The 26,804-nt window shown below is 41.7% G+C and overlaps 2 protein-coding genes across 6 annotated transcripts; one reads left to right on the plus strand and one right to left on the minus strand.

Annotated features, from left to right (window-relative positions):
- The first annotated feature begins 116 nt into the window (after nucleotides 1–116).
- On the plus strand, nucleotides 117–15,858 carry man1b1b (mannosidase, alpha, class 1B, member 1b). Of its 5 annotated transcripts, none has more exons than XM_053421854.1 (15): nucleotides 125–354; nucleotides 462–633; nucleotides 1,233–1,352; nucleotides 3,645–3,753; nucleotides 5,415–5,533; nucleotides 5,836–5,969; nucleotides 6,053–6,147; nucleotides 6,357–6,536; nucleotides 6,864–7,012; nucleotides 9,082–9,270; nucleotides 10,243–10,433; nucleotides 11,436–11,556; nucleotides 11,719–11,913; nucleotides 12,040–12,171; nucleotides 12,358–15,858. In XM_053421854.1, the coding sequence occupies exons 3-15, from the start codon at nucleotides 1,248–1,250 to the stop codon at nucleotides 12,562–12,564; spliced, it is 1,926 nt and encodes a 641-aa protein (XP_053277829.1). In that variant the 5' UTR covers nucleotides 125–354; nucleotides 462–633; nucleotides 1,233–1,247; the 3' UTR covers nucleotides 12,565–15,858. The 5 variants fall into 5 exon arrangements, with proteins under 5 accessions (XP_053277830.1, XP_053277829.1, XP_053277828.1 ...); XM_053421853.1 differs by having other exon boundaries at nucleotides 499–633; XM_053421855.1 differs by lacking the exon at nucleotides 462–633 and having other exon boundaries at nucleotides 117–354; nucleotides 5,424–5,533.
- Nucleotides 14,350–25,342, minus strand: dpp7 (dipeptidyl-peptidase 7). Its single transcript, XM_053421858.1, has 13 exons — nucleotides 25,183–25,342; nucleotides 24,617–24,743; nucleotides 24,392–24,531; nucleotides 22,043–22,206; nucleotides 20,775–20,910; nucleotides 20,466–20,547; nucleotides 19,945–20,111; nucleotides 18,747–18,807; nucleotides 18,018–18,136; nucleotides 17,457–17,613; nucleotides 16,682–16,746; nucleotides 16,522–16,592; nucleotides 14,350–16,430 (listed from the first exon to the last, which is right to left on the minus strand). The coding sequence occupies exons 1-13, from the start codon at nucleotides 25,258–25,260 to the stop codon at nucleotides 16,319–16,321; spliced, it is 1,479 nt and encodes a 492-aa protein (XP_053277833.1). The 5' UTR covers nucleotides 25,261–25,342; the 3' UTR covers nucleotides 14,350–16,318.
- Nucleotides 25,343–26,804: the final 1,462 nt, after the last annotated feature.

Genomic DNA, 26,804 nt, shown 5'->3' on the forward strand with positions numbered 1-26,804 from the left:
AATTAAAACTGTGGATGTAAAACAAAACTCATTTGGATTTGACTAAAACAGAAGAGGTGTTTTGTATTGAGTGTTTCATTCTTTTGAAACAGTCTCATTTACACACAGACGCGTCTGTTTTATCCGATGTTTGGAGGAGAGCGTGGAGGCAGCACGCAGCCATCTGATTTTATGTTGTCAGAGAAGCAGCAGCTCAGCCACAAGTGGATCTCCCTCGACCGCCCGATGCTCGTATCTCACTTAATCGCTTTTAAACATGAACAGGCCGCCGAGGCTGTTCCTGTAACTGACGCCAGCTCCAACGTCTCCGGTGGATTAAACCTGTCGCCTCTGTAACGCTGGATACTTTTCAAGGTAAACCCAGTTTATTTGTATGTACCGGTAGTAGTTTCCATTTTGGATTAGGTGTGCCCACTATGTCGCCGGGGTGTTTTAAATAGTGTCTCCGCTGGATTTTGAAGGTGTCACAGTATGCACCTGCGGTATCGCTTGTTTTAGGCCTCAAGCGATGCCTCGGTCCACAGTTGAGCTGTGAACCCGCCAAAACACGACCTCCACACAGTGGCTCGTCGCCGAGGGAGCCGCGGCAGAGCTACGGGCAGAGAGCGCCGAGGTTCCCCTCCTGTGTGAAAGGTAAAAGCGCCTTATTCTGCAGTTAAAGCTAATTCCTCCGTGTGCAGTGTCTCCTGTGACACATGACATATCTACTGGATAAGTGCTGTGCAATTTACCACCAGTCTACATCCAGTTTCCACGTAGGTAGGTTACAAAGTTAGCCTGTTGATTAATACAGTTGTCATTGTATGGTGGCGTGTGCAGGTGTGATTAGAGCTCCGCGGCTCGCCAGCTAGCTGCCGTTCCCCCTGGGATGAACAATACCATCCAGAATGAACTGTGTGTGAGTCAGTGCTCAGCCGCTGCTCGGGACCAGGGCGATGTTTGCTGTGGAACTGGCTTCTAGCAACTTGAGTTAGCTTTGTACTCTGTGTGAAGGGAGTGTAGAGGGGGTGGAACTCTGCTCTGGATATGTTACACATTGTGCTTTTAATAATAATAATGTAATAACACCAGCCATACATGCTTCCCCCTCTAGCTTATTTCTAGCTGGGTTAATAGCACCACACCTCCCACCCAGCTCTCCTCTCACTCACTGCCCTCTGTGTGTGTGTCTGTGTGTGTCTGTGTCTGTGTGTGTCTGTTTGTGTCTGTTTGTGTCTGTGTCTGTCCCCCAGGGCTCCTCTACAGAAATGCACCCACCATCTCGCCAGGACTATGTATCCCTGAGCCTTGCTGGACAAGGAAGTGGAGGTTACAACAACAGTAAGCACTGGAGGAGACAGTCCTGCTGGAGGGTAAGTGGGTCGCAGCAAGCGGCTGCTCATCAGGCAGGAATTTCCGTCTCTCCTCTCATGTTCCCAGTGCTCTGGTGTCCTCCACCCTGCTCTAAACAGGACACCACCGCTGTGTCCCACTTTCCTCGTAGCTGATTAAGGCGGCTGATGCTCGCCAGTATATCTGTGGAAAAGTAACTGTGGTTCAATTTCTAGGATGAAACATAAACATAAATTGTGTATCTTCTCTGGGATCATTCGTGAAGTGAGGGGTAATGTTAAGCTGTAGATAAACAATCAAACTGGTGGTCAACTTGAATTGTCTAGCAGGTGCTACGTTGTGTCCTCACATCATAATTGCAAAGTTGGGCTTGTTGTATTTTATGACTTTTTCTAATTATAAATGTAGTAAACTAGACTTCTATTCTATCTGTGACAGCCGTACAACTTGACCTCCCCAGAACTCTTACAGTTTTTCTCAATTGCTTAAGCACGATTTTTAATACAGGGCCTGGTTTTTCAAAACACTACACCCAATTAGCACAACCACACACCCAATTAGCAGAACACCTCAGATCCTTTGCAAAATGAAACACTCTCGTAAAAACTATACAATAATTTATCAAAACTATATTTTATTACCGTATGAAACACACACGTTTCATATGACCTAATTCTGTTTGAGCCAGTTACACACTGCTGTGGCTAACTAAAACACTTTTAACAATTCTACTTCTCAGTGATTAGAGTACTGTATACAATAAATTCACCAAACACTACACAAGACCAATGCTGCAGACTGATGAAATTATAGTTATTTCTCTCCCTATACCCAAATCAGTCAACATGTCAACATGGAGAATCACAACAAGTCTCAGTTTTCATGCTACTACAGTAGTGTGCATAACACTATAAGCTCAGCAAATATCAGACAAACAGAAAATTCTGTATCCAGTACAGGTTAGAATGACAGATGCCACATTGCCACTGTATATCTGCTAAGATTTGGCTGAACTCTTAGTCCAGCCTCCCTCAGCTTCAATCTGTGGTTCACGACATGGTCCACTAGTGTTGCGGGAATTTCATTTGATAAATTCGGTCCTCTTCTTCTTTGAGCACTTTTTCCTCCTGCTTCAGGTCTTCCTCTTCCTGTTCCTGTTCCTCTTCTTCTTCCTCTTCCTAATGTATACAAGTATTTTTAGTGTTTTGCAAATCACTGTATTTTTTTGCAAAAAGTGTGAAGCTGACATTGTGCTTATAGTGGTGCAAATCTGGCCCGATGTTTTGCTCCATGAGTGTAAAGTCTTGATTATTGTTTAATACTTTTGATTTTAGTGTTTATGCAATCGCAAAAACTGTAATGTGATAACATTTCCAATCAGTGCATTTGGCAGAGTAAGGAAAGCCCCATGACTTCAATAGTGAAGTCAAAACAACAATTGCAGCACATATATTTGACTCTTTAGAGTGTTCTGTTCAAACATGACATTTTAGTAATTAGGATAATCAGGATTTGAAGTGTGTATGCGCGTGTGTGTGTGTGTGTGTGTGTGAGAATGATATCATCATGTTCATGTAGCACAAAGCTTTGCTTTTAAAAATTAAAGTGGATTAAAATTCACTGGAGCTCTTCTCATATTCATAATAGCTACTGTTGGTCATACCAAAAGATGGCATGTTATAATATATTGTATAATAAACCAGTCCCAGTGCAGATTATCCCTTTTCCGACCTGTTTTAACATTAGTCTTGAGAGAACTGATCACAAGTCGACAGCTCTCAGTCAGTCCCTTCACAGCTGCCTTCTCATGTCACCACTCAGGTCTCACTTCCTCTCATATGCAACATTGCTTTTCATAAAACCAGATGTTGTTTTTAGCCAGTCTGAGTTTACAGGTGACCATTGGCAACTGTGTGTGTGTCTCAATGTGAGGAGGAGAGTTGAGGAGATGGAGAGAGCGGAGAAGGGAGGGGCTGAGTGTCAATGTACAGGCAGTGTGATGAAATAAGAAGATCTTGGTCAAGTCAGTTTATTTATAGACCACAACCCTAACCCCACTGCTTTACACAGACAGGAAATTATATTAATTGATTGATGGTAACAAATCAATCACCACAGCAAAACTGCTCCACATTTGCTATTCTCTTCAAAAACATTTTAGCAGCACAAGACCACATAATGTATTGAGTTTGAGGGATGTGACCTGTAAGTCATGTTGCTAACTGCTGCTTGTTTGGTCAAGATGTATGTTCTGCAGGAGCTGCGTTGAAACTGACATTCTTCTCCATCTGTCTCTTTCTGTGTGCCTTCAGAAATGGAAGCAGCTGTCCAGGCTGCAGCGGAGCCTCATCCTCTTCATCCTTGTCCTTATGTTTATCTGTGGGATTGCCACCTATCCTACCGTCACTGAACACGTCAGAGGTAAGGCTTTTCATACATTAAACATTTCCCATGGGATTTTATGTCTGAGCTACTGGCCTGATATCAATGCCAACAGAATAATGTGTTTAATGTTGACAGGAATGCATACGTTTGCACAAGTGTGCAATGTTGACAATATTTTGTTAATGCTTGAAGTGAGAAGAATTAGAACTTTATCAACTCAGTAAATGTTAATGGACTCACTAGGAATTGGTAGCCGAAGAATTGTCTTCAGAATATGTGCTGATGACCCAGACCGAAAGTCTTTGGCCCTCTTCAGATCTGTTATTAAAATCTGTCCTCAGAGATCTGATCACAATTGGACAGTGTTAAATACATGTGTTTACACATGGCATTAATATGCGTCCTGAAAGTGTCTCCTGTGACCATGTGACCGGATCTCAGGTCCCTGCTCTCTGTGCAAATAATCACAACCATCGTGTGTTGATGGAAACCAAATTATGTCATTTGTACCTAGTTTGAGCTTACAGGTGTGTCAGAGGACAATGTTTGTGTGTGTGTGTCGGCACAAGCTAGAGAGAACAGGAGCAAGCAGAGTCAGGAGGCGGAGGGAATGAATGTGTGCAGCTTTAAAGAATGATTTGACCTCTCTAGAAAAACTTCGGAAAAATCAGTCATTATTTGGTGATCAGTGATATTGTGGCTGTAGCTACAGACAAATACATGAGGCTTTAAATATGTTTAAACTGGAGCGGCAGCTCTACCAGATGATCTAAGGTCTCGGCCGGCAGAGGCCCAGGTTCAGGGCCGACCCAGGGGCCATTTTTGCATGTCCCACTAAACCTGGCACTGACCTCTTTTGAACAGATCACTCAGGACGGATGTTAGTAACAGGTCTGAATGGGGTCTTTGGATATTCAAACCTTAATACTCTAAAACTAAAAGGCTCCTCTCAGAAACTGTCTGATGGTGAGAAAAAGAAGCCAACTTACCCCCATGAATCAGAAGCGTGCAATACACAGCAATCAAAGAGCTTCCACATTTTCACTGTCTGAAAAAAACGTCATTAAGAAATTTTGGAAGTACAGACAAGATCTGGAAGATTAATAAAACCTTCGGATAAAGTTGCTAGTCTACTGTGTTGAAAGTCGAAGCTCAACCTCCATGAGACTGCACAGTAGCTGTGGTTTAGCTGGCGAAGTACTATGTCCAAATTCTTGCACTTGACACATTTACTGTTATTTTCCTATTGTGTCGACTAGTTTTAGAGCATTCAGTGTGAAGCTGGATTTGTGACCTATCATGATGATGCAGTAGAATGAACACTTTACTTCCTTCCTCTGCCTGCTGCACCTGGCTGCTCCACTACTCGCCTGAATAAAGCAGTGGATTTATTGCTGTTGTGAGAGCGTGCAGAACCTCCCACTGTGTTGTGCATGTGTGAAAAGCAAACAGCAGATAGAGTGCTGACCCAAGTCGATGGACTTTACCCACACGTCATGTCTGAAAACAACTTTAAACATGCTAACAGGACGGGCAGCTCACTGTGTAAGATAAATGGACAGAGATTCCTCCATTTATAGTTAGATGAAGAAATAAGTAATGGTGCAATATTATTGGAGGGTTGTTTTTTTTAAGTCTCAGCTGCAGACGTTGTATTAACCTATTGATTAATAAAACCCTTTTGTATGTGTGTTGAGGCCTTCCAGATGTGGAGCACAAAATGGACAGTAACAGCGTACTGAGGCCTGTCATCCCTCATGTGCTGCCTGAGCCTATCAAACAGGGCCACCCAGCACTGCCAGAACTACCTTCCCAGGTTTGTAATTATCGGGTTCTGTTCTCTGAAGGCTGTCACAAGGTTACTTCAAATTTTAGAAGCATGAAATATTTTTCTTTTGATCTGTGACTCCTTGATGGCTGTTCCGTCAGTTTGCGAATGATGTTTGATGGAAAAAGCACTTTGTATAAAAGTGCTGTATGAATGTGTGTAAAAGGGTGAATGTAACTGATGGTGTGAATGCTTTGAGTTGTCAATGAGACTAGAAAAGCATTATATTCCATGAAGTGATGTTTTAAATGGTTAAATACTTTTTTAAATCATGTAATTATTTGCTGCAGAGGAAATTATCCAATAAGAGAGGGCCACCTGTCCTTCGGAATCGCCTTCAGAGGAAAGGAAACACTTCAGATACAGTGGTGGTGGACAAGGTGGCTGACGGCAAGAAAGAAGGGGAGGAGGAGGCAATTATCAGGTGACACTGGCAATGTGATTACAACCAAAGTTCTCTGCATGTAGTTCATGTGGCTAATTTCTCTCTCCACCGGTGACTTTCAGCTGGCATGACACTGAACAGGTCCCAGAGGGCACCAAGGATGGGGGAAAGGAGGATTCACCTACCAACCAAGAAGTCATAATATCCAAAGAGTCAGGTATCTGTTGTTTTATTTACCTCAATTATTTATGAATTCACATGTATAATTTAGTATTTATTTAAATAAAAGCCGATGTATCACAGTTTCTTAGAGGCTTTGAGTCTGACCATATACTTCTAAAATACACTTCAGCAATCATGTCATTTGATTCCTTGTTGATCTTTGGAGTGAGAGGGGATCATAAACTGGCATCTTGTGTGTTCTAGAAACTAGCCGGCTGGAGACGGTGCGGGAATCTTTCAGACATGCATGGAAGGGCTATAAAAATTTTGCTTGGGGCCATGATGAGCTTAGGCCCATCTCCAAGTCCTACGGCGAGTGGTTTGGCCTTGGTTTGACGCTTATTGATGCCCTGGATACCATGTGGATACTGGGACTTAAAGAAGGTAGGCCATATCTTCAAACACTAAACATTGAATCAAATACTTGTCTCCTGAATGCTTGAAATGTTAATCTGAAGAGGGGGAAGCTCACAGGGGAAGGTTGCAAAGCTTGTTGTCAAAATATATAAAATCATCTGTAGAACCTAAACCACTGGAGCACATTTAGTAATTTAGTGAGTACTGTGACGAGAATGAGAAGAAAAAGACACAAAAATTGTTCATAATGGCAATAGCTTTAGTGTAATCTTAAACCAGTTGCATTTCATGTATTAGTAAATCTTCTCTGCTTATTATTATAATTATTCTTGGCACGAATGTTTTTTTTTACAGAATTTGAAGAAGCAAGGGCGTGGGTGGCAACAGAGCTGTCCTTCAACAAGAATGTTGATGTCAACCTGTTTGAGAGCACCATTCGCATCTTGGGAGGTCTGCTGAGCACCTACCATCTAACTGGAGACACCCTGTTTTTAGACAAAGCTGTGAGTACAACACACAGGCTCTCATTTAACAACATTTATAGCCACATGAAGAAGAAATTATGTAAACAGGTATTAAACACACTGAAGAAGAGAGAAAGCATCACCTTCTCCATTGCATTTAATCTGCCAATAAGTTTGCAGACAGAGCTTAACCTCTTTACCTAATTAAGACCAATGGTGCAGAATAAAAGCATACTCTAAAACCTAAAAGTTGTTTAAACTAGTTGTGAAGAGCAAACAGAATTGCCAACATTTACAAAAACATACATTTTTTTGGCCACAAGAATACTCAAACCCACTCACCTTCCAGATTTAACCTGGCGGCAGCGACATTTATAGCTCGGTCATGTTTATTCCTAGATACATAAAAACCTTTGGCCCAGTTTTTGCCGAATTGATTCTATACAATAAGTGGTGGCAACTAGTTGCAAGTATGGTGAAATTGTGATTAAAATGAGCTGATATCATGATGATTACATGATCATTATATGTTACTCTAAAGTCAGCAGTTTGACTGTATTGGTTAATGTCATTCTTTTAGAAACAAGACTACGGGACTCAAACATTTGGGGATTTTACCATGTTAAAAATTGGCAGCGAGGCAAAAATCCACTGTTTTGTCTGGTTCCTTTTAGTGTTTGAAACGCATAGCAATTCCTTCATTGCTTCATTACAAATTCTTAGCTTAGTATCCACAGGTTTGGACTCAACCCCCCAGGTCACACACCCATCCAAACAAACACACTGATAACTGAGAGAGGAAATGAAAACATGGATAAAAGCGTCAGCTAAATTAAATGTAATGTAATGAAACAAGACCATGAAGTAATTCATGCAACTGGCTTCTCACCCCAAAACAGTTGTTTTTACAACTCACTGCCAGTAATAATCTTTTTTCTGTTGTCAGCCTCTGAAGCAGAAAGAGACATGAATACAAAACTTTTGATAGCTTAAAGCTTTGACTTACAAATGGTAACTAATATCCTCTTGTTCAGTCTGGATGCTATTACATATTTCCTATACATGTTACTGAAACCACAGTGTTTCCCCTACCTAGCGCCAGATCTCAACACAATTAATTTAATGTTACCTTTCCTATAAAACAGGTCTACTAAGAGAAATGTATTGTACCAAATTTAGCTACTAATTAATTTCCCTATCTTAGAAACCGAAAATCTTCACATATCACACACACATTAAAAGTACTGCAGTTTAACTTTCTCTTGATTGACTAATGAATTAGGATTATTTGTTTAACGCAGAAATGAAAGTTCACTCATTAACTACTCACACCTATGCCGAGGGTTGGTGAAGTGTTTGAGTCCACAAAACACTTTTGGAGTTTCAGGGGTAAATAGTGCCGCAGCCGAATCTAATACAATAGAAGACATTAGTGACCTATCTTCAGACTTAATAAAATGACAGAATAAGCATAACATGCCTCCAAACTGCTTGTGTGGAGCCCCGACATTCAAATTGGACTCGAACCCAGGTCCTTTCCCCTGTGTTTTCAGCCTAAATTTCCTGCAGAAGTGGCTAAGCTAGCAGGTGTTAGCATTTCGGACGGTTCCTGAATGCACCGATATTAGCAGCCATTTAGGCTAAAAACAGTGAAAATTATGCTGTTTTGAGTCGGATATGAATATCGGGCTTCCAGACACTCTTATGTCACCATACGAGCAGTATGGAGGCATTTTATGTTTTTTCTGTCGTTTTTTTTATGTCTGAAGATAGTTCACAAATTTCAACAATTGTATTGGTTTCGGCTGCAACACTGATTACGCCTGAAACTTCAAAGTGTTTTGTGGACTCAAACACTTCACCCACCCCTCCATCGGCATAGTGGTGAGTAGATAATGAGTGAATTTTCATTTCTGGGTGAACGATCTCTTTAACACAGAAGACGGTAAAATAATATAGGCTCCGGTCACAAACAGCAATACAACTCAAAGTGGTTGAGTACACACAACTAAACTGTGCACCACCCTCATCATTTCAAAAATCAGGTCTGGTTTTCACTGACTTACAGCAGCAAACATCGGCACATAATCTCTGTTCTTCCTTTATAGAAAGACATCGGCTCGAGACTGATGCCTGCCTTCAACACCCCGTCCAAGATCCCCTTCTCTGATGTGAACATCGGGAAAGGTACAGCCCACTCCCCTCGCTGGACCTCAGACAGCACAGTGGCTGAGGTTACAAGCATCCAGCTGGAGTTCAAAGAGCTCAGTCGCCTCACCCAGGATCCCCAGTACGAGGTGACGTTTTTCACTTTGGCTCAGTTCTCTGTCTGCGCTTTGGCTGAGACAACTTGATGTCATCGAGTTATTTATTTTTTTCCTAACATTCTGGTATTTTATATATAACAGTGACAGAAAATCACTCCCAATCTGCAGGTGTTGTTTTGTAACACCTATGCAGAATGAAGTATTTTTTTCAGCCCTGCATTAAGGTCAACACAGAACTGAAGCTGGGGTTTTACCATGTTAAAAATTGGTACTGAGGGGGAAATCTGCTGTTTTGTCTGATTCCTTAGTTGCTTCATTACAAATTCTAGAGCTTAGTATCCACAGGGTTTGACTCGACCCCCCAGATCACACAGCCATCCAAACAAACACACTGATAACTGAGAGAGGAAATGGAAACAAGACCATGTAGTAATTCATGCAGCTGGCTTCTCACCCCAAAACAATTGTTTTTACAACCCACTGCCAGAAATAATCTTTTTCTGTTGCAGTCATTCTTAACTTAGCTGGACCCCTTTCCAGAAATATTATAAGGATTGGACAATGTTTGCAAGCTGATGTAAATTATGGAATTATTGATTCTTGTCTGTACGATTTAACACAACTTTTTGTAAACTGCACTGGTCACCAAGGATCTATCAAACTTACCTGGTAGTGTTGTGTGTAGACAATATTAATTACTGCAGTGCAGCATGAAGGTGTGATGAATTATTATCCTTTCACCTTTTGTTCTTCTCTGTAAACATTGAGCAGCCCCGCCAAATACTTACTCCTCCTCGCACAGGAGAGTCCAGACTGCCTTTTGTTAGTAGTTTGTTAGTAGTAGAGATAGTTTGTAAAATATATCGGCAGGCTACTGTGGGTTCATCATCCCGAATTTCTTCTCTGCAATTTAAAAAGATACACTTTACTTTGAGTCATTGAATGAATTTTACAAAAATACCCACAGATCTCTCTGTTTGACCTCTGACCTTGATTTTCCAGGCTGCGGTGGCCGAGGTTATGAATCAGGTCCACAAGCTGGACGGCAAGCTGGACGGTCTTGTTCCCATGTTCATCAACACAAACAATGGACAGTTCACCCATCAAGGCATCTACACACTTGGAGCCAGAGCCGACAGCTACTATGAATACCTCCTGAAGCAGTGGATCCAGGGAGGCAAGAAGGACAACCAGTGAGTTGAGCCACAAGAGCCTTCTGTTTACTGGCATAACCAGACCTGACACTTGGAAACACTCAGAAACTAAAGGATCATACTGCTTCTTTTGCAAAGTCAGCTCTGTAAATACTGTGCAAGAAACTGCTAGAAACTAGGTATCTGTCTTGTCTTTGGATAAATATTAGTGAGTCTTACTGATGCAATAATGTAATGACTACTGAATCTACAACTCGCAGAGACAAGATTCACAGAGATGTGCTCATGCCACTCCTGTCTTGTCTTGGCCGTGAGAGCTTAGGATCTTTCTCCTGTCTGAAGGTGAACCTCATCACTCTTAGCCAGGGTTTCAGGAAACATATCTCTGAACATAAAGGGATAGTTCACTAAAAGATTTTACCGGGTTTCCGCCAAACATGATGCTGAAGGCTACATTTGCTACATATCGTTTGAAATCAACTACAGATACACACCAAAACACCTGTCTCTGAGCTCCGCAGAGAGCTGTGTTTTTAAAAGAAAAAATATGCTCTCTCATTAATATCTGGAGATACTGACACACAGTTAGTGATTACAGCAGAAACTTTACAAGAAAAGATTTGTGTCAGCTCAGTATCAATAGAGTGCTTCCTGTGATCTTTCATGATAAATTTCTCTGTGGAAAGCTTCACTCATGTGGTGAACTTGATGTTGTGTGGTGCTTTTAAAACGTCTGAATGCGTTCTTAGATTTCAGTGTTTCCTTTTCTACGATTTTAAAATTCACCTTTTCTTCATAATAGGTTATATTAGGTGTATACTGAAGGCACTGTATTTCCATGTTTTATTCTTCAATTAAGTCTTATTCTTATTTATGACATTTCCATCCCCAATCATAGCATGTCAATCTCCAAGTGTCAAATGTCTTCACTCTACCAGCTTCTTTTCCCTTTTCATGCTCAAGAGTGCTATTCCAATCATTAACTCTCTCTCTCTCTCTCTCTCGCTCTCTCTCTCTCTTTCTCTCTCTGTGTGATTTTAGGCTCTTGGAGGACTATCTGCAAGCAATAGAAGGTATTAAGAAGAACATGCTGCAGAAGTCTTCTCCTAATGGCCTTACTTTTATAGGAGAGGTCTCACATGGACAGTTCAGCACTAAAATGGTCAGTAATATTCATAACCATCTCCTGTTGCTCCCAATTCTGTTCAACCAGTAAGCTGTAGAATTTGAATTATAATCAGATATCACTAATCAGATAATGAATGTATTAACTGGCCATTCATACCAGTATGGAGGACTCAACTGTATTTGTCTGTGCTTTCAGGACCATCTAGTGTGTTTCCTGCCCGGCACTCTGGCCCTCGGTGCTCACAACGGCCTGCCTGCTGATCATATGGATCTGGCTAAACAGCTGATGGAGACCTGCTACCAGATGTACGTGCAGATGGAGACGGGCCTCAGTCCAGAGATTGTCCACTTCAATATGCATGAGGGCAGCATCCGAGACATCGATGTGAAAGTAGGTTGAGATATTTTTAGTGTTACAGAAGAAACACAGGAAATCAGCAAAAATGGGACTAAAGCCTAAGTTTCAGATGTGACTCACAATTTATTGTTTGCGTCTCTTTTGTATTGTCTGTTCTAGCTTGCTGATAGACACAACCTCCTGCGACCAGAGACTGTGGAGAGTCTCTTCTACCTTTACAGGTTCACCAAGGACCTCAAGTACCAGCAGTGGGGCTGGGAGATTCTTAAAAACTTTAACAAGTACACCAAGGTAAAATGTCTTGATTTGGAGTCTGTGTGAGTAAACAGGTCTGTTGTTCAGTGCACAGTTATGTGAGATTATTAACTCATTTCCAAGTCAGAGCAGAAATTAGGAACCACGTCAAACCAAACTGTCCCCGCGGAATTGTATCTTCTCTTTTATATCTCAAATGAGTTGTGAATGTGTGTGTTCCAGGTTTCCTCCGGTGGCTATACCTCCATCAATAATGTGCGCGACCCAGACTACCCGAGTCCTCAAGACAAGATGGAGAGTTTCTTCCTCGGAGAGACCCTGAAATATCTGTACCTGCTCTTCTCAGATGACCCCGACCTCATCAGCTTAGACCAGTATGTCTTCAACACTGAAGCTCATCCTCTGCCTATTTGGCCTTCCACTGCGTGACACACACAGCGAAGGACTCAAATGACATGTATAAACACAACAAATTATCTCAGGGTTGGTCAAACACCAACATGATAGCTACATCTGTTCTGTCTCAGTGAGTGACCTCTGCCAAAACCACCCTGAACACAGATGGAAAAGCCTCTTTTCTAATTGGATCTTTAGTTTGCTCTGTGCCAACTGTCTTGGTGAAATAACAGGAGCCTGGTCCAGTGTGTAGCTTATTTATAAAAAAAAATCTTTAGGATTTGTGTTGGTGACAGTGTTTTCTGGAGGAGCAGACAAAGGTTTCTGTTCTCTCTCTCAGATAACTTCAGCACTGGAGATGATCCTGAATGTGACTTTCTTATTATGGGGAGGTGGAGTGTCAGGTTGGACTGATACAGATGTTTGAATTGATATTTTCAGATTGTCAAACATGTTCAATTTCCAACAAAAATCACAATTTTTATTCCAGAGAAATCCTCCAACACGTCCATGTCTTAATTTGTAGCCCTGCATTGTATTATTATTACAATGGAGATGTTTCTGAAACAGAATGTAATCCATTCTGACACAAAGCCAGTGTCTGGTGGTCTTACCTCAGTGCGAGGTGTGAAAGCAGCTAAACGTTCCCTGACAGCAGCCACCAGCTGTGTGAACTGAAACCAACCGCTGCTGCCTGCTGCACCGAGAACCTGACTGCTCTGCCCACATGTTTTCACATGGGTGCCAGCCTTGCAGGGATCTGAGGAAAAAGCTAATTCCTCATCACACTGTATATAGTCTTCAAGTGCTCTGGTTAGAACGTCCTGAACAGGGCAGAGCGTGCCAACAGGCTGTTAATACATTTATACCTGAATTAAAATGTGATTTATCATCAGATTGTCCAAATCAACTCCAGAGGTCAAGGACGTATTTGGATTAAACATTGAACACAAGTATAATCTTACAGTTGGAAATACAAAATGACATGCTGCTGTTTCAAACCAGTGAAGCAGCAGCTACACAGCTAGAAGCCATTAGCCAGTAAACACAGGAAGCAGTCCTCACATTACTCCAGACACTTGTAGATGGAGAGAAGACAAGATCGAAAAAACACAATTAGGGCTTCACTGGTGGCTGCCATCTTCTTCTCCTCTTCTTGGTTGCTTTAATGGATCGTGAGCTGAACAGAGCGATCAGACACCCATTAATCCCAGCTGAAAATCAGGTTAAAATCATACCTACATATAATCTGGATACAAGATGCATTTTAATGCCAGGTGTAAAAGGAGTCTGTGTGTCTGCTGTTCCGTGCTGCATTCATGTCATACAGGATATGGTGGGATTTCACAGCACATAATCCCACTCACTAACCTCAGATCAAGAAGAAGCTGCTTGGAAAGTGTTATTTGTTAATGGATTACTCGGACCAGTCATAGGCAGCTACAAACGTTTATTGTAGGGTTAAGGGCACGCACAGGATTTAGTAAAATATATTTTTGTCATTTGGAAACAGCATGTATGAAACCTCAAAGTATTCATGACTCTGTTCAAAAGTAGGTTTACAAAAAAAGTTGTTTTTAGCCCCCGGTCACCCAAAATGTCTCTGTTAATGACCTATACCAAAACCATGTAGCAGCTTTTCCTCCCACGTGCCATGAATGCAGCATCCGTCTCTACATGGGACACAGACAAACTTATTCCAGCTGTCATCAGGCAGCAGATCTACTTCTGAACTGTGAAGCTTTTGTTTTATGAGCGTAGTCGTGGGTTCTGAGCATTGATTTGTTTATTTCTTTGTGTTTTTTTTTTGTCCTGAGCAGTTGCTCTTCTCGCTGAATGTTCCATTTCATTCTTTTGTCCTCTGCAAGGCTTTAGTATTTGTGTTTCTGACTCGTTTCATTTTAAATATAAATTTAGCATAATATATTGATTTCTAGTGTATTTAAAGTTGTAATTGCAGCTATCTAAACACTGAGCTGGGATTGTGAGTGTTTTGTTGAGTAGTTCTTGTTGTAGTGACCACAGCAGTTTGCAGTCCTTCCTACCAATAACACTAGTTTACATCATAGCTCCACTTGTAGTTGTTACTTTTAAAAACTTTGAATTGAGACCAAACTCATTTAGTTTATTCTGTTATTTTCCTCACGTGTGCCTTCAATGTTGCTTCAGACAACATTCAAAAGACCAACTGTTATCTGTCTGTGAACGTGCATTTATATTCATTCCAGCTATTTTTACTGGTTGCTGACTTACAACAGTGTGTGGTAATTGCGATTGGGGATCATTTTTACACTAGGATTGATTATTGATATTTTTCCCTCAAATCAATCATTAGGGTTACATGATGCCTATCTCTCCCAGTGTGTATTTAAACCCTATTGACAAGGGCTCTGCGTGATCCCTCCCTGGATGTGTTTCAGCATAAAACCTGAACCAAAGACATGCTGGAGATATCATCACCCCCGGCGTCTGGTTTTGTTCTTATTGATGAAAAGCCATTTTTTCCAAAGCAGGATCTTTCAGGAAAAACTAACAGAGGAGATATTTTCGGTGCTTTTGATAACAGTCACTGGTGTGGGTTTGGAAGACTGATGCCACTATTTTTAGACTAAAGTCACTGACGACTGATGGATTTCTATATTAGTTGCAGCCACCAAACAGACTGCTTTTAACATTGTCATGTTGCAGACCCACATGTTCACATTGAGTCTGACTTACTGTAAATAGAAGCCCGTGGACCTAACTGTCCCTGAAGTGTCCTGAAACGCAGGTCAAGCATTAACCTGATCAATCTAGGATCATATTCCTCACAGACACTGTCTGCCCCTGTTTACCTGCAGGCTTGAAAGATGACTACACGTTTGTAGGTTCGTTCATCACAGAGCGACTGCTAATTTGATTCATTTCTCAGCAGAGGTTCTAGTTTGTCTTTTTTATATACAGTCTGAGTTTATCCGAAGTAGCCAAAACATGACTAAATACACATCTGCTGGCAGAGGTTTGAAGATGCTCCACGCTGACACCTGTTTTCATTGTTGGAAAAGTAGCAATTGGAATCTATTTATTCCAAGACCTCCTCACTGTCCTGAGTGGCGTGTGTCCTCTCTGTCTGAAATGTGACCTCTCAATGCTGTGAGATGGGATCTTACATATATAAATGTGGAAGAGCTTTGTTCTGACAGAGAGGCGGCAGTATTGGTTGTTTTTCTTCCATTTCAAACCTTACACAATGTATTGTTGATGTCACTTGGTGTAAAATAAAGGCTGGATCTGCATTAATTCTGTTAAAAAAAGAAAGAAAATTAAATAGATTTTATTGAACAGAAACATTTGTGTTGATTGACTGGAGAAACAAAGCTGCTCTGCAGTGATGGTGCTACATCTGCTTCAAACATGTTGTTTTTCACCACTGTCCATGCATGGTCTGAAATTAGCTCAGCAATGAGCAGCTCCTCTGAGATGACACAGTTCACTGGCATCCAACTCAATCAAACCCATTCATCACACAAACTGACTCACAGGTTCACTCACTTTTTGTTCAGTTCCAGAGTGAACACACCATATTCTACACCCACGTTCCAGAGAGACATAAGGTTTGTTCAGCATAATCATTAAAACCAATAACTAACATTCACTTTGTTGGAGTGTGAAATACTGCATCAGGACATGAAGAAATGGAAAGGACTTAAAAGGCACTGGATCATTTACAGGATATTATCCTGTGTGTTATTACACATCAATAATTCATTCTTTAATATCCAGTATATTGTGACAGAGAGACTGAGCTTTAGTGTGACTTCTTTAACCTTCTCCTCTCCATCTTCACCCACTGTGCGATGAGGTCTGCTTCTGTTTTCCTGGCAGCGATCACTGACACTGGATCAGCATCGTGGGATCCTCTGTAAGAAACAATAGAGAAATGTCATATTAGATTTTGTCTTGTGAGTTTAAATTCAAAGTGACTGTCCAGGGGCCAGCAGCTGGTTGTACCTCAGGTCCAGGTGATGGGCTCCCTCAGGAATGTTGACAGCGATCAGCGATGAGCTCAAGGACTTGCGCACCTGAACAGCAGAGAGCTGGTTAATTCAACCGACCGACCACAGTGGCTTCACAGCTCACTGAAGTCTACGGACTTGGTTTGATCTCTTACCCCTCCGTTTGCCCACGGGTCCAGGTCTCCATTGGAGAAGATGATGTTGCTGGCTGTGGAGAGGTCTGATCACGACAGCAAAGTTCATGAGAATCAAAAGGGACAAATATGGAAACAAGTTTCATTCCTGTTTTAAAATACGATTCATGTCAAAACATCTGGAAAAACACATGAATCACTGCTGATCAGATCATAAATGAGATATATATATGTTGCTTTTCAAGTTTTTCCTTGACCTCTGTGCTTGTCATGTGACATCACATTGGTATAACGCAGTCCTACATAGTCGACATTTCCAACATGTGCTCGAGGTGTCCTTCAAGACCTTTAGAGATTGTCCAGAAATACTATATGACCCAAAACTGTTATAAAAAGGCAGAATCTTCCAGTTTCACTGCTCTCCTCCAGACAAGCTGTTTGACAAATATATATAAACATTTTAATAAATTCTTCAAATTACATTTAGTCATTTGTCATTATTTACAAAAAATGCAATGAATGTGAAGTTATTCATATCAGAGGAATTCTTCACTGCTTCACTAAAATGTTCTCTATGAATAAATATGGGTTTGAAGCTTCCGCATCACAAAAACTGGTAGTGATATCGCTAGACCTGTTAGTGCATATTACTGAACAAAGAGATACTTCAGGCTGACCCTGCCTGCTCAGTATCGTCAAACTCCAGTTCTTCACACATTTCTGGATCACAGGTCAAGATGCTGCGAAACAATCAGGACACAGACTGTGTTATGTCTACTACTAAGAATCAGCTCACCATTACCCCAGAACTGGGTTTTGAACCAGTCTGGTCGTGGAATCACAGCCCAGCGTTTGGAGCAGTAGATCTCACGGTCTCTGTCAGTGAAGGACATGGGAGGAAACATGTCCGTCACATTGTTGCTCTCAAAGCACAGATTGACCTCTGTGCACGCCTGCAACCACCACAGAAGTATGGTTAGTCATTGTTAAGATGAAGCACAATTCATGGATAGTTTGGCTCTGACATTTTCCCGAGTTTGCCTTTCATATATGAAGAGCGCAGAAGGAGATTTAGATTATTTAGGTGAGTGGTAGCACCTGGCTAGAACATGCAAGTCATGACGTATGAACTCCAGCGCAGAGAGCACAGTGTTATTGTTTTGATTTTCTTAATACTGGTATAAGCAGGGGGGGGGGGGGGGGGGGGTTATACTATATCACCCTTAACTTTCATACATCCATCCACAACACTTCAATCCAGTAGATTTTTAGTAGAGCCTTAGCTGAAACCAACCCGAAATGATAATTTACAGTACAAATATGATACGTTGTGCACTGTCAGTGGATGTGGAGTTACCTGGTAGTCCCAGGCCAGGCTGTTGAAGCCCAGACCACATCCAGTGGGATCAGCACACTCCAGATACAGACTGTACAGGTCGAAACATGTCAGCAGCCCAGTAGAATTATACACAATCCCTGCAGGATGATAATGTGGAGGATATTTCAGTGTCTGGTTGAGGGAGGTCGACATGATGTAGATACAAAGCAAAATAAAAGCACACCCCCATTCCCTTCTATTATGAGATTGTTTCTTCATAGGGACGTCTTCTTCTGGACAAAATCCCATCAAGTGCTTGAAGAACTCAGTAATGAGACGGACAAACACACACAAACACACACACACACACACACACACACACATATACCCACACATTCCATAAAGGACAAACTAAACTAAACCAAAAACTTAGTCACACAGGATGCTGTCGTCTTGCTAATGATTGTATCCACAAAAAAGCATTTGCTGGTAGGTGTAGTTGTAAGTTATGGAATATGAAGCTCGCCACTGCCCTCTAGTGGTTTTTGACATGAAATATATCCGATAAGTAACTGGAGATGTAAATGTCTACTTGCTCATCCTCATTCACCAGAATCAAAAATAAACACGGTACTGTGGGAAAATAAACGGTATAATTTCAGCTCACTACCACACATCACTTGTGATCATTCTGTAGGATCGATCTCCTCAGGTGATGCACACACGGTTTTAAGCTGCTTTAAATAAGACAGGGCTCAGTTCTTTTACCTGCAGTGTTCCTGAGGTTAGCAAGTAAGTCAGATCCACTCAGCATGGTTTCACAAGCCACCTGAAAATCAGAGGCACATCACACACGTCAGTATTAGAACTGATGTGTAAATATCTAATCAGATTTATGTCACATCTGCTCATCTGTTCTCAGTTTGGCTCATTTTCTCCTTCATCTTAAAATAAATATTTAATCAGATCTCAATCAATTAGTATCTCAATTTCTTTAGCACATATTCACAAATCCTAATTTTTTCTCAAGGGGCTTTAACATGGTGTGACATCATCTGCCCTTAAAACTCAACAGGAATAAGGAAAAACTATCAAAAAACACCCTATTAACAGGGGGAAATCCTTAATGCAGCTAACCCTAATTATAATATATTTCCTTTAATAATGATTTTTTTTTTTTAGCTGCTGTGTGTCTGTTGTGGGTCTGTTGTGTGTCTGCTGTGTGTCTGTTGTGGAGCTGCTGTGTGTCTGCTGTGTGTCTGCTGTGTGTCTGCTGTGTGTCTGCTGTGTGTCTGCTGTGGACCTGCTGTGTGTCTGCTGTGTGTCTGCTGTGTGTCTGCTGTGTGTCTGCTGTGTGTCTGCTGTGTGTCTGCTGTGTGTCTGCTGTGGACCTGCTGTGGACCTGCTGTGGACCTGCTGTGTGTCTACTGTGTGTCTACTGTGTGTCTACTGTGTGTCTGCTTTGTGTCTGCTGTGTGTCTGCTGTGTGTCTGCTGTGGAGCTGCTGTGTGTCTGCTGTGTGTCTGCTGTGTGTCTGCTGTGTGTCTGAATGAAGTCTGAACAAAATGAAGCCATGGATCTTCCGGTCCTGCACAGATTTCACAATAAAAACCTTTTCTTTTAAACAGGTGAATGGAATCAGTCAACAGAACTGCTGTTGCGTTTTTTATTTTGAAAGATATTTTGCTGTGTGCTGCTTGCGGAGAAGATAAGCGAGACGTAGACTCTCTAGAAGAGCAGCCTGAGCCCCTCAGTTCATTAATCCAGGGAAACACAGTGTAAGTGATAGAATTGAAACTGTGCAGCCACACTGGAGGCTCACAGCTGCACTCCACTAGCTGTTGTTCCACAGCTGCTTTTCTCTTTGCATATTGTGCAGCTTAAGATGAAATGAATATGATACATTTCTCACTAAAGGACAGCATTTTAAAGGACAGAATTTTGGTTTAAAATAAATGGAAAGTACCTTGACAGGGTTGGCGGGCATGTTGCCCATGAAGTGAGTGCTGTAGGGGTAGTCCAGCATGGCCATCAGAGTGAAGGCATTCCTCAGCAGGCCGTACAGCTGGTGGATGTCCTGAGCAGATGACGGAGGTTTACACAGAGTAAACTCTGCCTGGATGTCTTTATATTCTGCATTTTAGAAAGACAAAACACTTTCATCTATTTGTGCAGGGGAAGAAAAATTTAACGTCTTGCAATATATATGTTACCTTGAAAATGTATAAGCAATTGTACCTCTCTTATAAAACATCTCTATATATGTACTGTGTGTACATTTACATTTAAATGGGAGCATGTACACTTATATATATATATAAAATGCATATGTTTCCAACCAGGATTATTTGTATACCTATTTGCTTGTTAGTTGCCATTCCAATTGCCATTTTATATATGTATTGTGCAACATAGACAGCAAAATAAGGCTGACATTTATTTTTTGTCACTACATAAGCTGAAGGTCATCCTCTCACACAGACTCACCTTGGCGCTCAGCTAATTCCTTCAGCTGATGGAAAGCTCCTCTCACAGCATCTCTGCATTCAGGGGCAACCCTCTCAAAGTCCTTGGAAAGAGAAGCAAAGTTGTTATCAAACTTGCACAAGTGTGTGTGAATGCATGCATTATTTGTTGTAGTGTACTGATTTAATAAAGTTAAGTGTTTGAGAAATTACATTGGGCCCAAATTCTGATGTTGTAGAAGCTTTTTAGGTTAGGTTTAATAAAGCAAAGTGCACTTGTCTACTTAAAGAACAAAGTGAGCAATAACAGAAAGAGCGTCCATGCACTTACAGCAGTAACATCTTGAAAAAACTGCCGGGAATCTCCCAGCCCAGCAGTGGACAGTACGGGGGCGCTGGACGCCAGAGCTCCGGCCACAAGATTTGGATACTTGATTCTCATATAAACTGACAGCATTCCACCGTAACTGCAGAGACGAGGAGAGCCAGGGAGAGAGGATACAGTCCGAGATGAGACATCATCATGAGACATCAGTCATGTCTGGCCTAAGACAGACTAAGGAGTATCTGGGTTAGTGTCACTTTTTTCTGAACAGGTATCAGTTATGTGAGAGCGAAGGGCAACTTCAGAGGAGTGAAAACATGAGCAGTAAAAGGCCGCCTGACAGCCAGCACTGCACTTTGTTAAATCTGGCAACCATAGCCAACTCTGTAATTGTTTACTCAAAGGTAAAAACTATAATCAGATAACATGTGGTCTGTTACTCTGTGATCTGTTTTAAATCTTCAGGTGATGAAGGTCAATTTGGAGAAACTAGACCTGAAATAATTAGTTGATTTAACAAAAATACCAACAGTTGCAGCTCTATTTCAGTTGATCGTTTAAGTCCTTGTCTGAATAAAACTGCCAGGCAACAGAGTCTGTGGTGCCAGCTTCTCAAATGTGAATACTTGCCGTTTCCTTCTCCAATAACAAATATATTGTGTTTCAGATTTGGAGTGCTTGTTGAAGATGTCAGCTTGGCTCAGAAAATTATGATGGGAACTTTTTATTGTCGTGTTTTATTATCTTATTGACTAAATGATTAATTGATGAAATGTGTTTGCTGTTTATTTTTAATGTTCGTTGGTCTTTCTTGTTTATGTGTATGTGCTACCTTTACATGTTTTATTGTTGACAAGTGTGGGATTATGGTTTGAGCAGTTAATAGAAAAACTATTGAATGAGAAAAGTGAAATGTAAAATCAAAATACAGTTGAAAAACACCTCTATAACAGGGCAGGACGTATTGCAGGGCTGTTGGACTGGATTGAACTGGTTTAATACAAAATAAAACAAATCTAAAAAAACAAACATGGTCAAATTCACTTGAGTCAGTGAACCAAAGGGGCAGCATGAAGCAGCTCAGAACACTGTTCCCTTTTGGTTCATGTGTTAAACTTTAAATTAGAACACTGCCCACTAAAATAAACTCTAATACTCTTAAGAAGGGATTAATTTAGCAAAAAGATCAACCAGCTTTGGACTAATGAGATAAAAACTTTTGACAGACTCCACAAGTCCGACACTAAGAATAAGGTTGGCTGGGTTCATCCTACCTGCCACCAAACACAATGACAGGAGAGTCTGTGGCCCCCAGCTGCTGCTTCAGTCCAGTGATCATGACACTGTAGTCGGCGAGGGCCTGCTCCACGGTCAGCAGGCCGACCTGCGGGATGTTGAAAGAGTCTTTGCCGAACGGCAGGGATTTGCCATAGTACCTCTGTAGGAGGCAGAGGGGGACGAAGATGGTCAAGAAACTATGAAAAACACATTGTGGGTCATACTGTTGCATGGACACAAACATTAATCAACCACTGCAAATAATCTCCTACAAATGCTCTGTTTACCTTGTTTAACTACAGAGAGCAGCTGCTCTATGTATGTGAGCTGTTTTCAAAGATTGGTCTTTAGTGGAAACCAATGGTCTTTTTATGGGATTCACTGTCAATATAGAATCACACCAGATGTATCTGTTCATTCAACATTTTCCACTGTTTTTCCAGCTTCTCCTTCCTCTTCTCCATCCCTATCCCCCTTCCCCGGAATCCCTTTGCTTTATCGCCCGCAGATCCAGGGCCCGCTGTGGCCGCACCATGGATTACGATTTGTGGATCGCGCATCAGAGGTCGCAATGGTGGATCCAGTATGGCGGATTCTATATCGTGCTGGCTGATCATAGTGGTAATGGCGGATCCTGTGTCGCGTTGGCATCAGATACGGGCGGTGGACCAGGGCCGCGGCGGCGGCTCATGATGGATCCTAATAAGCCGCAGTGGACAGTGACTGTGGACTATAGTGGCATCTGATCTGGATGGTGGATCATGATCCTGCTGGTTGCTGACCATAGACTATGATTGCAGATGGACTGCTTGACATATAGTATTGAAGTTATCCTTCAAAATGTTTACCCTCATCAATGCTGCTAAAAACTTTAATCTTGATGATGTTTTCCTACACGTGGCATCTATTGCACTTCTGTTCTGGGAGAGGGATCCCTCACATGTGGCTCTCTCTGAGGTTTCTATGTATTTTTACCCTGTTCAAAGGTTTTTAGTAGTTTTTCCTTACTCTTGCTGAGGGTTAAGGACAGATGATCTCACACCATGTTAAAGCCCTATGAGACGAATTGTGATTTGTGAATATGGGCTATACAAATAAAATTTGATTGATTGATACAATATTCAACATTGGGTACTGACACAAACACCCTTTTTTCATCTCAAATGGTAATTGATTTCTAAAGGAACTATTTACAAAACTTTGACTATAAACAATTGAGACTGAATTTAATTTGACTCAGGAGCTCTTTGAGAACAGTTTCAGAATATTGACCCAACATTTGATCCCAGCATCAAATATCATTTTGGCCAATAGATAGAAAAAACACAAATAAAAAAGACACAGTCCATCTTCTTAGTATCATTAAAATATTTACTTAATTTTATTTACTGATGTCTACAGTTTTTCCTTTTCATAATAATGTATTTAATCCTCTAAACCAGTGGATCCCAAACTTTATACAGTCCCGTACCCCTTCAGACATTCAATCTCCAGCTACGTACCCCCTGCAGCGCGTGCGATAGGACACGAAAGATGTTGAGCTATGCAAAACGCAAATCAAATATTTCCCCGCGTACCCCCTCAACCACTTCGCGTACCCCTGGGGGTACACGTACCCCAGTTTGGGAACCAATGCTCTAAACCACCTTGTTTCCAGGGTCTATTTTTTAATGTGTTGATTTTGTCTCTTTATTTAAAAAAAAATCACTTTTGTGATAGAATCATCAGATTCTCAGTCGTCAGTGTCACGGCATTTCCAAGTGCTAAAAAACGTCTTAATTTCGAACTGACTGCTGACAGTCCCAGGTAATTAACTTGTAGGGTCGTTGATGTTACCCGAGTGGCTGGACCCAACCTGCTGTTGGTTTCACTGGGAGTCGTTTGTAGGTCGTTGACCCACCCAGGATAAACCAGTTTCTGCTTCATTGTGTTGGTGGCTTGAAATGTACTGAGATGTGGTTTGTGCTGAAAGTCCTCCTGAGTTTTTTCATCATAAGGGATTACGACGTTGGATGGGAGGTGAAACGTCTTCAAGAAACTCAAGTCCAGTCGACCTGATCTTAGCACTTACATATTAAAATATATTCTGAGGCCACAGTTTCACTTTAAATGATTGCAGGGAGATTCCACAGAGCCACAGCATGATCACTTCCCTTTTATGGTTTCACAAGCAGATTCGATTTTGTACTGGTTGACTTGTTTTACTGTTCAAGCAGCTGATCATGTAAAACCAAACAGACTCGTAGAAGTTGGCGACATGTGGGAGAGTATGAGTCAAACTTGAATCATCCATCCAACCACTTTTTCCAGACAACCAGCAAAATCAACATCTGTGTTTTCCTTACGTGTTCAGCAAATATGACAAGTGCCCTCTGCTGAGCAGCCAATTCTGTGATGAATCCGGAGTTGATGGCAAATTCCAAGATGTCTCCCTCGTTGCCTGTGTAGAAGAAAATAGGACCGTAGCCCTTCTGCCAGTACTTATCTAAAAGGAGAGACAGAGAGAGAACAACCTATTGAGTCATTTGCTCTGTAGTTTTGTCATATTTGTAACAGGAACCTGGTCTGACCTGTGATCAGGTAACGCTGGCTGAATGTCCCATTCCCCATGCTGTTGAAGTTGAAGTGATCCATAGTCTGAGTGAAATACTTCTCTGTGAACTGGGGCTCTGCCTGGATGCCATCTTGTGTCCTGGACTGAGACAATAAATGAAATGTGCGACACATAATAATCTGAGTTAGTTTGTCTTGTCTCTGACTTCATATGGTCACAAGAACTTTACACAACAGAACTTTAAATGGAGACATTCCTGTTTTGATTTGAGTTCCTTTGAAATCCAGGGGACATGCTGTCAAACCAAAACCAATTCAAAACAACTGCATATGTAATATCTTGTATTTATCTTTCTGAGAGTCACTGACAGGAGGTGATTGAAAGCATGAAGCTAATGTCAACTCCCCATGCTTCAACTCGGCTTACATCTCGCACACTATTCAACACCGTATTGACAGATAAGCCTTGTTTACAGTCATACACAGTTGCATTGAGCCACAATGACGAGAAGTAGCACTGGACTGTTTTCTCCACAGCAGGACGGAGCGTTCGGACAGAGAGTAGCGGACACGGACGCGTTACCTTTGGGTGAGCGTGAGGCAGCGACTCAGCGAACAACACGAACACGGTCACGGTGACGAGAGACACGACTTGATTCATTTTAGATTTCAAATCAAAGTCACGAGGCTCAAACCTGCTCGAGCTATGGCACTGCGCCTGCGCAGGGAGCAGCTGTCACGTGACTTGTGTTATCATCTGTGCTGCGTTCACGTGTGACCCGTATCATCCGCCATTCTTCAAGTAAAGCGCTAAAACAGAAAACTAGCATTAGCATTGCTGATGGATTAGTCAAAAGGAACAAATATTTTGTATCAATTCAAAGAGAAATTCATGAGTATGAAATCTTCTGCTCTTGATGTAGCCCAGGTTGAATAGGTGCCAATGGAGCTGAAGCACCCAACATGTTTTCGGCCAATGTTTTCCACAACAGCTTTAAAACGAGAAATATAATTTCATCAGGTTGCAGTGACGTACCTGTCTGTAAGTGTCTGTGACGTCACACACCATGGTTTCAGAGCCCATCTGTGTGTGGGGGTGGAACAACATGATCGACACCACAGTGACCAGTCAGTTGTATGCATGCTGAGCAGGCACGTGCACAGATAGACCCCTAGTGGTGCTCATGCACTGGCCCTTTTGCCCTGGATGAGAAAAGTGCCCCTTCTGCTGGAGCCCAATTTGTTCTTCATTCATCAATATTTAAGAATACAAATTACTCTCTCTGTCATCAATTCACCCCAAATGTGTTTTGGTATCTGACAGGGCATTTATTTAAGTTCTTGTGAGAATTTCGCCCCAACATGCTCCGCGGCGCTCACAAGCCCCCCCTTTTTTTGGGGTTTGAGCATCTGCCCCCCAAAATGTCTGTGCCTGTGCCTGATGCTGAGGACATTTTATTCACACATTTGTACTAAACATACAAACTATATAGTAAGATTTGTGATACAATGAAGACATGGTTTACAAATAAAAACGGTGTATTAATATTTATATAAGAAAAGAATCATCCAACATGTGAGGCCTGACAGCTCAAAGTTCGAGCACAGCCCTGGTAGGTGGGATTGGAGAGCTACCCACCTTAACAAGGGCCGCTGGACACTTCCTGCCTCTTTGCCTGATGCCTGGTAGATGGTGACTACTGGGTTAGTGCAGATCTCTGTGGCCCAATGCTTGAGAGGAGATTTAGGGTTTGCCTCAGTGCAGGGTCAGCCATCTACTGTCGCTATAAAGTGGGACCCCAGATTGAGCAAGATCTAGTGCCAGATTGCTGTTTCTGCATTTGTTTTTACACTGTTGGTCCGACATCTCATGTATCAGAGTACTGTTTGACCTTTAATAATCGCATTGGTTGTTTTTTAAAATATGGACCAACTGAGACTCATTCCTTGTTTTAGGCAGCTGGACGATTTGATGTCGGATTCAAACCACTTTCCACGCAGTGTGGTAGGCCTGAGCGTGACGGTCACTTGAACAGTTTGTTGTGGTTTTTGTCCCTGCAGTGTGATTTGCAGTGGTCGTGAGCACGCTGCATACATAATAGTCTCGGCTATTTATGTTAAATCCTCTATATATTTTCTCCTTCAGTAACATCAATCTTCCTATTAATAAATAAAGATTTAATTGTGAACTGAATGCACATCCCC

The sequence above is a fragment of the Pleuronectes platessa genome, chromosome 4 (assembly GCF_947347685.1).
Source record: "Pleuronectes platessa chromosome 4, fPlePla1.1, whole genome shotgun sequence".
Taxonomy (NCBI): Eukaryota; Metazoa; Chordata; class Actinopteri; order Pleuronectiformes; family Pleuronectidae; genus Pleuronectes; species Pleuronectes platessa.